A 14,429-nucleotide genomic window follows, 5' to 3' on the forward strand; every position below is an offset into this window, starting at 1 on the left:
CTCATTACCTTCGCTCACGGTCGCTTTTGCGTACGTACACTGGAATGGAATGATTATTTTTGTTTCTTCAGGAGTCTTTTATCGTGGTTGGTGATTTTTCTCACATGCTAGCATACAAATAAAACCATTTTCAACCGTAATACGATGTGTAAAAACAGAATTCATCAAAAAGGTTGAAAATCATGTGGTTGGATTTGATATATATCAATTGAAAATCGAGACAATTATATAAGATAGGTTTTCGTCTTTCTCTCACATGAATTCAGCATAAGGAGCAATTTCAAAAATAATATCATGTTTATTTACACACATTCATTATTTTATACTACACTACTTACATCGAAAACACTACTTTTGTTCGTATGATATTGTTCGCTACCAACTAATGAAATCCCCTCCATACCGATTGGTCGTTTATCTCTTAAGTTATCCCTGGCAGTATGTACCTCGGAATGGACGTTGCGAGTTCGAGTCAAAGTTGGGTGGTTGAGAGTTGAGAAATAATATCGTTAACTATACGTATCAACGCTCACTGCTGAGCCATATCGTCGTACTGATTTTCCTTGAAGTATTTTCGAGGATCCTGAAGAAATTTGTCCAAAAGTTTATCACAGTTCGAGTTACTTGGTAGCACCAGTGATTCTTCGATTGTGCGGATAAAGTTACCATAGACATCGCTGCGGAAGGTATACTCTTCTATGGTCGTGTAGATAAGGTTGAAAATGGGCTGCGCCCGTGAGTGAAAGTACCCTCGGTTGCCGTGGATGATTTTCACACCGTCCGGCGCTTCGCACACGCTCATGTACATGCAATGGTCGGCCCGATAGTTCCATTCGCAGGGAAATACAAACAACCGATCCGGATGGTAGTGGAAGAGCACGTTCAGAATGTCCTGGTCACCCCACACGAGCTGCAGCCGATACTCACGAAAGATTGGCAGTATGTGCTCCTCCCAGCGGAACTCGCGCATTCGAGTAAGGTTCATCAGCATCACGCCGGAATTTACACCAAGCTCGCCGTAGTACGGATGTCGGGCGAAGCGATTGTACCATCCCGCATTCTTGTCCTCGTGTTCCGGTGCCATGCCGGCAAACTGGGATGCGTTGAAGTTCTGCAGCAGTGTCCATATTTCTTGCACCGGAGACAGAAATACTGTATCGGAATCTACGTACAGCACCGCATCGTGATGTGTCAGAAGCGACTAGAAATAAATCAAAGCAAAAACCAAACCAGTCAGATTTAAACCTCGACCTTCAAACTGCAAACCGGCGCATGCTTTCGGGTGCTTACAGGAAGGAACAGGCGCTGCGCTGCGCATGGCTTAAAAAGTTTCCTCCATTCGTATTGATTGGCGCGAGGAAATGTTAATGAATGGATTTCGTATGTAAATATGCGCTCCGTAAGCTCCTGCCAATCGTTAAGCTTTTCCATGAAGTTTATTTTCAGCTTCTCCTCCGCAATTATGACAAACCGCAACGGAGCTCGATTGCGGTTGAACATTATCGCGGATTTAATCATGTTCAGTGCTTCGTTGTGCCGCTCGTTGCACGCAACGACCACCACTGCTATTTCCGTCCCATTTGGTAGAACATCTTCCGACGGTTTCCTTTAATTTCGTTTGAAATGACACTGTATTAGTACTGAACGTTTTCTGCGGGATAGAATAATACTATACGAACCTCTGTGCGACAAGCTTATTTGCTGCCCCAAAAGCCTGGTTAACCAAATCCGGTTCGCCGTACGTGGGAGCATTGCCCACTCGGTAGATGTAGTAGCACAGGAGTAAAAAGGATGTCACCGCAAGAAGCAGTAAATATTTGTAAGCTTTCATGTTTGCCTAGCTCCAAAACGCGTTGGCGCATCGTTTAATCCACGATAGGCCTCGGTCTGAATTAAACGGCAAACGAGGCTTGGTATACCATAATTGATAAAGGATTCCCAACACGGCACACGGGTGGGGGATGAATGTAAGCTTTGTTGCTTTCTGTTTGCAATGCTAAGCGTGACTTTTGCTCCACGTGCTCAAGTTAATGACACAACACACAAATTAGATATACACAAATTAGATCTACGAAACGATTGTGCACAGTATTCTGTTAACTTTCTTCAAATTACTTGTTGGTCGCAATGGAAAACGATTCATAAAATATCCGTTCCATCTAAACAAATCGATCTGAACTGTTGCGTTTATCGGGATCCGAAGAACTGTCAAAATCAGCCATGTGCTACTTTTCTTATAAAAGAAGAAGTATTGTGATCTAATTATGAAAATTCTTTTTAAAAAGCTTAAGAAATAGAAGTAGCTTATCTAAAATGTTGAAATAAATAATAACTGATAAAATCTTCCAAAATAATTTGTGTCGTTATCACTTGATTGTAACTAAAACTAGATCACATTTTTTGGAAAAACATGCACCCAAGATAGCTATATCACAGAAGGGTAGTTTGTATGCACCTTGGACTAAGAATTTAAAAATAATCTTTGTTGTTTGAATTTGTTTGTTTTCAAACGGCCTTTGGTTCGATCGGTCTAATGCTTAAATTTGCCAAGTAGCTAAAAAGTTATTGATAAATTAGTTATTTCAGCAATTATTCCAAATTGTGACCAAGGTGTTTTTGGGCTTGTTGATGCCAGCTTCTAGTGATGGGATAATCGAACCCATACTTGGGACTCGAACCTAATTCGTTTGTTGGTGAAATGAGCTTACTCGTGTCAGAATAGAGACACAACAAATCAAGTAGATTCGAATTGATAGAGAACTAAATCAAGTAAGAATCGAATCAAAACGAATCCAAAACAAACCAAATCTGATTCAAATCTAAGTGAATCAAATATGATCTCATTCCCTTAAATGGAATCCAATCGTTTGGAATCCGTGAAGGGAACGAGTCTTCGAATCTTTCGAATCCCGATTCTGTCAACACTACTCGACAGTACACTTCAATTATGGCGTCTAAAAACCAAAACAATCCGTGTGCTACTACGTGTGAAAAGCAGTGAGTCAAAGGTGCGTTAAAAAAGTAAAGTTCGATTTAAACGTGCCCACATCCGTTAAGTAAAACAGTTACGATGTCGTCTGCACAGCGTGCATTCGCTTCGAAACTGACAAAGTAAGTATACGGTGAAGCAGTGCTTTCTGATACAACGCCCTGCAATGCAAACAGCACCATTTTTGTACGTGTTCGATTCCACCCAAAATCAATATAACACCGCACCTCCCGCAGGCACAATTCTTCCGACATCCGTAAAAACGTGGCAAATTACCAACTTTTATCGAAAAGCGACAGCAGCTCCGTATGCAGCTCTTCGGTAAGTATGCGAGAATAAAAAACAACACCTTTTATGGGAAAGCCTTTGTCATCATCCGTTTGCTCGGGGTAACTTTCACAGATTTCTTTGTGCGAACTGGTGGAACCCATCGACTATGAGGAGTTTCTGGCGCAACATAGCACCCTGGTGCAGAAGGATCACCTAAGGTCCATCCTCGATTTCCCTCCCGGAGATGTGCAGGTGAAAATTGTGCCTCGAAAAATTCGCACCATCGAGCATGTTGTCCCGAAGGAGCCGCTGGAAGAGTTGCCCCTTTACGTGCAGCATTGCGTCGATTGCTTCACGCGACCATGGAAAGTGGTGGAGCTGTCCGCCCGCCATCACTCCAGCTCGTGCAGTGCCCGCGAACGGAAGGATAAAGGGGCGCTTAGTCCCACCTCGTACCAGCAGGAGTTCGAAATTGATCGTGATTTCGGGTGCTTGGTATCGCTGGATGAGTCAGTCACGTCGACCACACTGTACGCGAGTGAAAGCTGCACGCCCAGCAGCCGTCAATCGATCGCTAGCCTATCGTCGGTGTCCACCTGCACGGACACGCTTACGCCGCGTGGCTCGTGGGCATCGTTCGATCTGCGAAGCTCGGTCAATGATCCTCTGATTACGGGCGTTCTGGAGCGGGTACCTCCGGAAAGCATCGACCAAAGCAATGAAGCAAAACGACAAGAAGAGCGCCAGCAGGCCCTGTTCGGGTTGTACGCCGAGGGTGAAATGGAGGATGCGATCGAGAAACGACTCCCGGCGGAGATGCCGATGGAACATCTGGGAAACCGAATTCACGTGAAATGCCTGCACCTTAAGCTGGAGTTGGAAGTCGAGCCGATTTTCGCGTCGATGGCCATATACGACGCAAAGGAGAAGAAGAAACTGTCGGAAAATTTCTACTTCGATATGAACACGGAATCACTGCGGCGCATGCTGGTGAACCATGTGCCGACCGCCGACATCAGCACGCAAGCTCGTGAGGCCATTTTCGACATCACGAACCCCAGCAATGAGCTGTACCTGGTTATAAGACTGGAAAAAGTGCTTCAGGGAGACATCAAAGACTCGGTCGAGCCGTACCTCAAGGACGACAAGGATAAGTATAAAGATAAGGCCAAGTCGAACGCGGCCGATTACTGCGAGCGGCTGGGAAAGTACCGTATGCCTTTCGCCTGGACGGGCATTTATCTCACGAGCATCTTCAATGGCGACAGCATGGAGAAGGAGGACCGCGAAAGTATTGGTTCGGCATCGAGCTCGAACAGTTTGGATCGTAAATCTTCCACCAGCAGCTTCGATCAGTTTCGCAAGCGAGCCAGCGACATGGGTACACTGACGCGTCGTGGTTCACTAGAACGTAAGATGGAAAAGCGACGATCCTGGTCGCCGGACGACTTTGCCAACAGCATCGAAACGTTCCGACCCATCACCATTACGGTGGCGAGCTTCTTCAAGCAGGAGTCCGATAAAATGAAGGACGAAGAGCTGTACAAGTTTCTGCCGGAGCTGAAACGACCGGCAGCGCTGATGAAAAAGCACAAATGCATACCGGGCTCGATCAAGGTAGAGATTTTGCCGGCTCCGGAAGAGCTAAAGTACGCTCTAACGCCCGAGCTGGCGAAAATCGATCCCTACCCCGACGGCCACACGCGCCCGGTGAAGGAGATACTGGAATTTCCATCGACTCCGGTCCTGAATCCACACTACGCCTACCGGAACATGTTGTTCGTATCACCGAAGGAACTAAACTTCTCTACCCGAGCCGGTTCCGCACGCAACATTGCCGTGCGTGTGCAGTTGATGGCCGGCGAGAAGCAAAACGACGCCCTGCCGGCCATATTCGGCCGAAGCTCTTGTGCCGAGTTTAGCACCGAGGCGTACAGTGCCGTCAATTATCACAACAAGCAGCCAACGTTTTACGACGAAATCAAAATCGAACTTCCCGCCAATCTGAAGCAGAACCATCACATACTTTTCACCCTATTTCACGTGTCCTGTCAGAAGAAACCGCAAGAACTACAGTCAACGGTGGAGACGCCGGTCGGTTTCACCTGGCTGCCGGTGCTAAAGGACGGCGGACATCTGAACGTGGGCGAATTTAACCTTCCCGTCATGGTCGAAGAACCTCCGAGCAACTATTCGTTCATTCCGCCGGACGTGCAGCTTCCCGGGACGAAGTGGCTAGATAACCACCGGCAGGTGTTCTCGGTGACGATCGATGCCGTCACGTCGGTGCACGCGCTGGACGATTATCTGGATAAGTTTATCTATCTTTGCGAGTGTCTCGATATGCGCAAGGTGCCGCCCCGCATCGGCGAGGGCAACATGGAGAAGGAGTTCAAAAAGACGCTCCAGGAGCTGCAGGCGGCCGACCAGGAGCAGCTGGTGAAGAACCTACAGGTCATACTGGACAAACTGATTGAGCTGCTGGTGACGAGTTATAAAATTGGCGGAGAAGCGCTCTCGCTCGGGCAGACCGTGTTTGAAACGATCTGTCAGATATCGGATAAAATATTCGTAAGTATTAAGCGGTTTTACCTAATGTGATTTTGGTGCTGTTAAGCAGCAATAACTAGTGATCAAATTTTATTGAATTCATTCTGACCATGCTTCGGCTTGTTTATTCAATGCTTTTGAAAATGGCAAGTAATATTTCTTTAACATTAATTAAATTTGCTTCTTCATTTTTCTTCTAAACCAAAACCAAAGTTAAAAATCGATGTCCTTAAGAATCAGGATGCATTGCATTCTATTAGCTTTAAATCAATCATTTTTATCTATATAAAATTTCACTCCAATGTTAATGTACCCTTCAATAATTTTCACAATCATTTTCTATAGATTTTCTGTAAAAATAATAACATTCTTGATAATGATTGTGTTTTTTATTCTACTTTTAGTTTCTGCAGCCGGAAGAACGCTACGGACGACAGAACATCCTCAGCACGTACATCCAATTCCAGTGCAAGATTCCCCACCCGATGGATCCGAAGTGTAAACTCGCCTCACTCCAGATGCCCATAAGGCGTCCAGCGTCGGCAGAGGAAATGAACCGCAGCACCAGTAACCCCGACCTGCTGGCACTGGTGGACCTGGGCACGAGTCGTACCGTCGATCGGGCGCTCAACATCCGTTCCGACGGATGCTCGCCGGGATCGGGCGTGAAGGATGGGTTGGTGCGACTGTTGCACGAAGAAATAGCACTGAACTGGGTAGTGGCCAGCGGTTCGGCGGCCGAGCTGTCCATGACCAACTCGTGGATGCTGTTCGAGCTGATCGTGAAAAGCATGATCGAGCACCTGGACCTAACGAACGCGCTGAATTCGCCGCGCAAAAGTCGGTTCCCGCATCAGTACACGGACGATATTGCTACGCTCGTGCATCTCGTAACGACGAAGGTGGTCGGCTACAATAGCAGCGATCCGAAGCTGGCACAGTCGATCAATTCCAGCCTAGCATTTTTCATCTTCGATCTGCTGAGCATCATGGACCGTGGCTTTGTGTACGGGTTAATCAAGACGTACTACAAGGTGATCATGACGAAAAGTTCGTCCACACCGGACATGATTCATTACAAGCTGGACTTTTTGCGAATCGTCTGTAGCCACGAGCATTTTGTAGCATTGAATCTCCCCTTCGGTACGCCGTACACGGTCCTATCAGCCCCGTGCAGTCCAACGCCGAGCGTTACCTCGAACAACAGTCAAAACTCGTACGTCAGCGCAATGACGGGTAACGATCGTGGCCTCTACTCGGATCTAAGCGTAGAGTTTCGTCAACAACACTTCCTGGTCGGGTTGGTACTGCAGGAGCTTTCCAACGTGCTGGACATTTCGAACACGCAGCTGCACGGTAAAGCAATCCGCTGCCTTCGCAATCTACTCACCTCGCACGATCTCGACCCGCGATACAGTGAGGTGGAGGCACGGGCCCGCGTAGCCGCCCTCTATCTGCCACTGCTGGGCATCGTGATGGACGTCATTCCGCAGCTGCACATTCCCGTGTCACAGTCGCACGATCGGCTCAATACGATCGGCCAGCTGGATGACTATCAAGGGCCATCTGGTGCGGTGCCGGCAACCAGCACCATCAGCCCCGAGGTAGCCTTTGCCATCTCGGGCATCCGGCGCTACAGTTACGTGTCGGAAACGCCGAAACCCAAGACCGCTCTCACCGGTGACACGCGCCACCTGCTGGCTTGCTTCCTGTGGGTGCTGAAGAACCTCGAACCCAGCACGCTCGTCAAGTACACGATGGGTCTCAGTCCGCATCGTGTCCACCAGATGTTGCAGGTGCTGAACATCTGCATACCGAACTTTGAGTACCGCGGCAAAAAGCAACCGGCCAGCGCCTCCAAGCGGAACACCTCGAGCTTCCGCAAAACGCCGGACATGCGTGAAAAGCTGGAAGAATTTATCCGCGGCACCGGTTCGGCTCGCAACGACCTGATCAACCGGCGCAAGGATGGACGTAACTCGACGGAGAAGCTGCGCTGGAAGAAGGACCAGATACGGACACAGTTCTACGATAGCAACATCAAGAACGAGGCCGAACTCGAGATGAGCAACTTCATCGAGGGATCGCTCGCGACGGAAGTATGCCTGACTATTCTCGACACGCTCGAGATGATCGTGCAAGTGGCGTCGTCCTCCGAAATGCATCACAATTTGCTCGGTACCGTGCTGAAGGTGCTGCTGCATGCTCTCTCGCGCAACCAGAGCACGCTGGCACTGCAGAATCTGTTCGCGTCGCAGCGTTCGCTGGTCTTCAAGTACCACAATCTGCTCTTTGATGAAGAAACGGACAACTGTGCAGATTTGTGCTTGCTGCTGTTGAAGCATTGCGGTTCACAGCTGCCCACCGTGCGGTCACAGGCGGCTGCCTCGTTGTATTTGCTGATGAGACAAAATTTTGAAATTGGAAATGTAAGTAAAAGAAATTTCTTTAACAAGAAGAACAATGATCACATAATAGGTCTACGCAATATTGTATCTCAACATTTTATTCCTTAGAATTTTGCACGTGTTAAAATGCAAGTGACCATGTCGCTGAGTTCGCTCGTCGGAACCAGCTCATCGTTCAGCGAGCAATCGTTGCGGAGAGCACTGAAAACCATTCTCGTTTACGCCGAGTCGGACACCGATCTTCAGGAAACGTCGTTTCCCGAGCAGGTTCAGGATCTGCTGTTCAACCTGCACATGATCCTCTCCGACACGGTCAAGATGAAGGAGTACCAGGAGGACCCGGAAATGTTGCTCGACTTGATGAACCGCATAGCCAAGGGATACCAAAACTCCCCGGACCTGCGCCTCACGTGGCTGGAGAACATGGCCAAAAAGCACACCGAACGGGCGAACCACACCGAGGCGGCCATGTGCTACGTCCACAGCGCGGCCCTGGTGGCGGAGTATCTGAGCATGCTCGAATCGCAAACCCACCTGCCCGTTGGTGCCGTCTCGTTCAAGCACATTTCCCCCAACGCGCTGATGGAGTCGGCCGTCTCGGATGATGTGGTCAGTCCGGGCGAAGATGGCATCTGTCTCGGGAACAGCTTCACCGAGGGTGGCCTAAAGCAGCTGCTGGATCATGCGGCTGGCGCGTTCCAGGCCGCCGGCATGTACGAAGCGATGAACGACGTCTACAAGGTGCTGATACCGATTTGCGAGGCCAATCGGGACTTCCGCAAGCTGGCGCAAATCCACGGTAAGCTGCTGGAAGCGTTCAATCGCATCGCGCAGCTGCAGGGCAAGCGGGTCTTCGGAACCTACTTTCGGGTGGGTTTCTACGGCACCAAGTTTGGCGATCTCGACCAGCAGGAGTTCATCTACAAGGAGCCGACGCTCACGAAGCTGCCGGAGATTTTCAGTCGATTGCAGAACTTTTACGCCGACCGATTCGGCCCGGATGTGGTGCAGATCATAAAGGACTCAAATGCCGTCGAAGTGGGCAGTTTGGATCCGGAGAAAGCCTACATACAGATTACGTACGTAGAGCCGTACTTTGAAACGTACGAGCTACGCTACAGAGAAACGTATTTCGAGCGTAACTTCAATATAAGTAAGTCGTGTCTCGCCAACCTTTACCTTGCGGGCTTAAATAATCCTCATTTGATTTCACTTTCAGAGCGTTTCATTTTCGCAACACCTTTCACCAAATCGGGCAAAGCACACGGAGATCTGCACGAGCAGTGCAAGCGCAAAACGATCCTCACCACGGCCAACCACTTTCCGTACGTAAAAACGCGCATTCAGGTCGTCCACCGCCAGCAGATAGTGCTCGAGCCAATCGAGGTGGCCATTGAGGATATACAGAAGAAGACGGCAGAGCTGGCCACGGCTACCACGCAGGAGCCGGCCGATCCAAAGATCCTGCAAATGGTGCTGCAGGGATGCATCGGTACCACCGTCAACCAGGGCCCAATGGAGATGGCTCACGTGTTTCTGTCCAGCATTGCGAACGGAAACACCATACCGACGAAGCACCAGAACAAACTGCGACTTTGTTTTAAGGATTTCTCCAAAAAGTACGCATCAACCGCATTGGAGCGGTGGTGGGTTCTTAATTAAAAATATTTTTTAAAAAAACGCCCTTTTCGTTCTAGATGCGCCGATGCGTTGAAGAAAAACCGTAATCTCATCCTACCCGATCAGAAGGACTATCAGAAGGAACTGGAACGCAACTATCAGGTGTTCACCGAACGCCTTTCGCCGCTTATTACCATCAGCCCTTCGCAGGCCCAAGGGTTAGTGGCGGTAAAGAACGATATGCACAACAACAATCGGTTAACCTGTACGCTGCGTTTTTAAAGCGAACCCCACGCACTATACAATGCTCTCTTAATCCTCTCTATAATTTAATTTGCAAGAGTATCTCACCGTTATGATTTATTCGGAAGCGGAAAACAATTTAACCAAAAAAATATCATTATTCCTGTAAGTTCATTGATAGGACAAAAACGAAGTCGGGAGACAGTACGTGTGCGATTATTGCTAATCATATTTGTCATATTTGTAGTAGCGTTAAGATATTCGAAACATTATTAAAATGTTCATTTTGTATGCACAAGGTAGATTAGTGTGAACGGTGCACAGAACCGATGCGTTTGTTTGAACATAGAATATTTGTTTGATCACACAATACAAGCACCTATTAAAACGTTGCTCTCTATACCTCATTTGAAGTTCAATCTTGAATATGAATTTATCTCTTTAAGTTAGAAAAAAGAAGTTGGAATTACTGCCACCGATTCGTATATCTCTAGCAATGCGAGTAGTGAGTGCCAAAGAATTGAAAATAACCAGCAACATAATGCAAGGTTCTAGAAGCATAACTAAGCAGAACAACACTCGCGGTTCAATTAGATTGTGTTTGCTTTCGCACCAGATTCGAATGGTTCTTGTTCTACTTTCAGTTGAGAATTTATGCAAGATTCTCGTTTTAAGTAGACTATTCTGCTCTCCATCGAACTTAGACAGTAATTGTCACTTTGAAACGCTGAGAGTTGTGTTTGAATTGATACTAGGGTCAGCATTGCTTGAAATGCAAGAAGCAGGAAAAGCGTGTGGCAAATACTTTATACGAAAGAAGAAAATTCAACAGTGAGCTTTTTCATACGTACCATGGTAATAAACATAACATATTATTGGCAATACAGTTTAATCCACAACTTATGATTGGAGTGAAAGAAATATTACATTCTGATGCCCAGATGAATAACTTCGCACTTGGGCCAGTTTGGCCCATTACATACAATCGACGAAGGCTTTCCATATACATTGGTAAAACATCCCAAATTTTATCTACAAGAGGCGAATATAATTAAAGGAATTCTAGCCTTAAATTCTAGACATTTGTTTGTGATATTTTCTCATTTCTTCTATAAAAGAAAAACTCCAACAACTTTTGGTTTAGTAGAAGTTTAAATATTGATTTAAAAAGCATGATAAATCGACAAAGTCTAAACTATTTGGTAAACATACGTAAAACATACGGACATACACATTCGACTGACTATCTTTATGGCAGCTCGTTACACATACGAAGAAAGTTAGTTTTGCGCTAGATAGAGATTAAATGAAAAATTACTTTTTGAACCGAATTAAAAAACGTAATAAATAGAAGACAATCGCGCCAGAGAGCCGTTAAATTAGGGTATTTCGCGTGTATAATTCAACCATAAGAGAGTACGAGAGATATTCCCACGGATGCAAAGGGAACACTTCTTCTACAGATAAAGCTCGGTTATGCCTTACGGTCAATGTCGAAGAAAACACCCTATTACTCCTTTTCGACTTAAATTAAAAGAGTAGTGTCATAAACGCGAAAATACGAAAGTACCGTTTACAATCCTTAAACGGACTGACTTCCTTACAGCTCGTCGTCAAAGTGGTGGATGTTCTGCAAATGGTCACCGTAATCGGTGGCTTCGCTTCCCACGAAGATATCGTATTTTTCGATAATCTCTTGATGGGACAACCGATCATCATGGTCGTCGTCGCTGGCGGCGAAGAGATGGTCAACTTCATCGCTAGCTACCTCGCTGCGGGGGTAAAGGAAAAGAATTGCAGATTAGATACAACCGGTCACTTTTTATCCATCACTAAACGATTTACTTACTCATTGCTCGGTACAACCCAGGAAAGGATTTCGTTTCCATTCAAATAGCCATCGCCATCCCTGTCAAAGTCCTCCTTGAACTTATCCATCTCGACCACCAGCCACTCCTTATCGTGGTCCATCGCATTGTCCCCCACAAACTCTTGGAAATCGATACGGCCATCGTTGTTCGTGTCCTTGTCACGAAGCGTTTGCTTCAAAATGATTGGTAGCATCTGGGGGAACTCCTCCGGCGAAACGAACTGAACGAATTCGGTCGCATCAAGCATGCCGTTTTTGTTGCTGTCCGCCGCATCGAACATCTCCTTATCATCTTGAATTAGCTTGCGTTCCTCCTCGTTTCGTGGCTCCTCGAATACACGCACACCTTCCTCGTCATCGCTGTCCATGCCATACGTTTCCTGCAGGTACTCTTCCCACGTTACCGATTCGTCGTTGTTCAAATCGACATCGTCGAATCGCTCGGAAGCTTCCTCTTCCGCCAGGCTCTTGAATGAACGTAGAATCCACGCCTTCAGCTCGTGGCGGTCGACGAAACCGTCTGAGTTTTGGTCCATCTTCGTAACCAGCACAGCCAGGCGCTTCTTCGACTCTTCCGGTGAAAGGTTGTCAAATTCTTCTGCCTCCTTCACACTGCCCAGGATTGCTTCGTGGTCAAACTCGGAAAAGTGTTCGTCGCCTTCCATATGATGGGCATCCCGGGGTGCATATGCGCCATCTTCCGTACGTTCCCTGTTGACCGTATGCGAATGCTTGTGTGTCGCTGCACTCTGCACACAGGCGGCAATCAGAAGAATGTAGACCGCCGAAATCCACATTGCCATTCCGTTCCTCTGCCGCGGATAGGAATCTGTAGCGAATCTAGAATCCGTTCAACGTGGATTCCTTGTTGACCGCAGAATGATCACCAGAAGGTAGCCAACGATTGTGGAGGAAAAATCGTGATCGTGATGTAAACAATGTACCTGGGGATTACCGAACAGTGACAGTTGTTCCATCAAGGTTGCTCATTAAGGTTCCATTTGACATTTGTGTAGAAACATCATTTTTGTATTTCCTTTGCACATTTAAATTGACGGTTATGCTCAGTAGCTTTTACACCTTTTACCACTATTTAGCGCGATGGCCAAAGCCTTTAGTGACACCGTCCAAAACATTAATACGATCGCCGGAGCTATTAAGATAACGCAAGCGTCGTTTAGAGACTCCATCCAAAGTGTATTGTGTATTTTTGGTAGGCTTTTTTTTGCCATTTACACCTCATAACCTACCAAAGCGTATTCGGCACAATCGCCGTACGAAACGTCATGTGGCTTCGATTGCCAAAATTTGTTTTCTTTTTAATGAAATCGAAGCAACTTGTTCGGGAGCGGGAGTTAATAAAAAAGCTTTCTCGGGTTTGGGTGTCGGAATCGGAGTGAAGTTTATAGAACAAGTTTTTAAACGACATCATGGAACATGGTAGGAAAAGGGCAGGAAAGGAAACAGGATGAGACGATGACCCTTAGCGACAGGCGCCGAAACTGCAACTCAGCGTTAATAGTTGGTCGGTGGCGGTTGGACATCGCGGCGATCATCGGTTGTTACCGGGTGTAACATAGTATCGGTGGCCAGTGTTCGATAGCAGCGCTTGGATCGACCGACTCGGGGTGGTTAACCGGGGCCGTGTTAACTCGCATCAGACAGTAAGTACGTGTGTAAGAACCCACAGCAGAGTTCTTACTGATGATGATTTTTCCGCGCTTTTCACACATTTCAGTGTCTCGACAAGGAGGAAGAAGCGGCTTCAAGTGAACATCAACGCGTTCTACGTGTTTTCACTGGCCATCACGGAGTGGTGCTGCACATCGTACATCGAAGGAGCCTACTACGATCCATGGTCGCTGTTTGCCAGCACGAACCAGAGGAGGGGTCGGAACATTTCAGGTTGTTTCGCCTGATCGCCTTCCGAACCGGACGATAATTTATTATTATTATCGATATATCAAAAAAATAAAACAAACAAAAATATTTTCCTCCATGAAAATAATTATTATGGGAAAGAAAATATATCCTGAACTCAGCTCATATACAGTCTGTTCTCGAGTTACGCGGTTCTCGACTTACGCGGATTCGGAGATACGTGGTTTTCAAAACTTGACAGTAGATTGGGTTTATTACATCGATTTAAATTCCTGAGATGTACAACCACACGAAAAAATGTGTAAATTACACATTTGCATAACTTACGCTTTTAATTTCGTTTGTTGCAATTTATGTAGTTTGAATACGCTTGCATTGCATTCATATTAATGGACAAAGAAAAATTTTGAATATTCGATGATACATGTACACAATAGCTCGATCTCTTAACTCCTAATATAAACTATGTGTCAAGCAATATTCGAGATACGCGGAAATTCGAGATACGCGGATTTCTGTGGAACGCAAAAACCGCGTAACTCGGGAACAGACTGTAATCTACTACGAATGGGTATACGGTTTTTGCGCGAATAGTCAG

At 46.7% G+C, this 14,429-nt stretch overlaps 3 protein-coding genes across 3 annotated transcripts; 1 reads left to right on the plus strand and 2 right to left on the minus strand.

Annotated features, from left to right (window-relative positions):
* Positions 1-290: 290 nt before the first annotated feature.
* Positions 291-2,178, minus strand: LOC131263253 (glucoside xylosyltransferase 2). Its single transcript, XM_058265420.1, has 3 exons — positions 1,680-2,178; positions 1,291-1,606; positions 291-1,201 (listed from the first exon to the last, which is right to left on the minus strand). The coding sequence occupies exons 1-3, from the start codon at positions 1,829-1,831 to the stop codon at positions 530-532; spliced, it is 1,140 nt and encodes a 379-aa protein (XP_058121403.1). The 5' UTR covers positions 1,832-2,178; the 3' UTR covers positions 291-529.
* Positions 2,179-2,975: 797 nt separating this feature from the next.
* On the plus strand, positions 2,976-10,966 carry LOC131267503 (dedicator of cytokinesis protein 7). Its single transcript, XM_058270396.1, has 7 exons — positions 2,976-3,111; positions 3,226-3,310; positions 3,392-5,830; positions 6,214-8,238; positions 8,326-9,370; positions 9,437-9,836; positions 9,915-10,966. Exons 1-7 carry the CDS (start codon positions 3,071-3,073, stop codon positions 10,117-10,119), a joined length of 6,240 nt encoding a protein of 2,079 aa, XP_058126379.1. The 5' UTR covers positions 2,976-3,070; the 3' UTR covers positions 10,120-10,966.
* A 229-nt stretch (positions 10,967-11,195) lies between these two features.
* On the minus strand, positions 11,196-12,865 carry LOC131262767 (reticulocalbin-2). Its single transcript, XM_058264836.1, has 2 exons — positions 11,930-12,865; positions 11,196-11,852 (listed from the first exon to the last, which is right to left on the minus strand). Exons 1-2 carry the CDS (start codon positions 12,751-12,753, stop codon positions 11,681-11,683), a joined length of 996 nt encoding a protein of 331 aa, XP_058120819.1. The 5' UTR covers positions 12,754-12,865; the 3' UTR covers positions 11,196-11,680.
* Between the last annotated feature and the right edge of the window lie 1,564 nt (positions 12,866-14,429).

The sequence above is a fragment of the Anopheles coustani genome, chromosome 2, assembly GCF_943734705.1.
Source record: "Anopheles coustani chromosome 2, idAnoCousDA_361_x.2, whole genome shotgun sequence".
NCBI lineage: Eukaryota > Metazoa > Arthropoda > Insecta > Diptera > Culicidae > Anopheles > Anopheles coustani.

Excerpts from the sequence above, each read along its gene's own strand:
- LOC131262767 (XM_058264836.1), bottom strand. The coding sequence starts at position 12,753 with ATGGCAATGTGGATTTCGGCGGTCTACATTCTTCTGATTGCCGCCTGT. Across the intron at positions 11,853-11,929 it reads TGGGTTGTACCGAGCAATGA|CGAGGTAGCTAGCGATGAAG; the intron begins GTAAGTAAATCG and ends TTACCCCCGCAG.
- LOC131263253 (XM_058265420.1), bottom strand. The coding sequence starts at position 1,831 with ATGAAAGCTTACAAATATTTACTGCTTCTTGCGGTGACATCCTTTTTA. Across the intron at positions 1,607-1,679 it reads AATAAGCTTGTCGCACAGAG|GAAACCGTCGGAAGATGTTC; the intron begins GTTCGTATAGTA and ends ACGAAATTAAAG. Across the intron at positions 1,202-1,290 it reads CGCAGCGCCTGTTCCTTCCT|TCGCTTCTGACACATCACGA; the intron begins GTAAGCACCCGA and ends ATTTATTTCTAG.
- LOC131267503 (XM_058270396.1), top strand. The coding sequence starts at position 3,071 with ATGTCGTCTGCACAGCGTGCATTCGCTTCGAAACTGACAAA. Across the intron at positions 3,112-3,225 it reads TTCGCTTCGAAACTGACAAA|GCACAATTCTTCCGACATCC; the intron begins GTAAGTATACGG and ends CACCTCCCGCAG. Across the intron at positions 8,239-8,325 it reads AAAATTTTGAAATTGGAAAT|AATTTTGCACGTGTTAAAAT; the intron begins GTAAGTAAAAGA and ends TTTATTCCTTAG.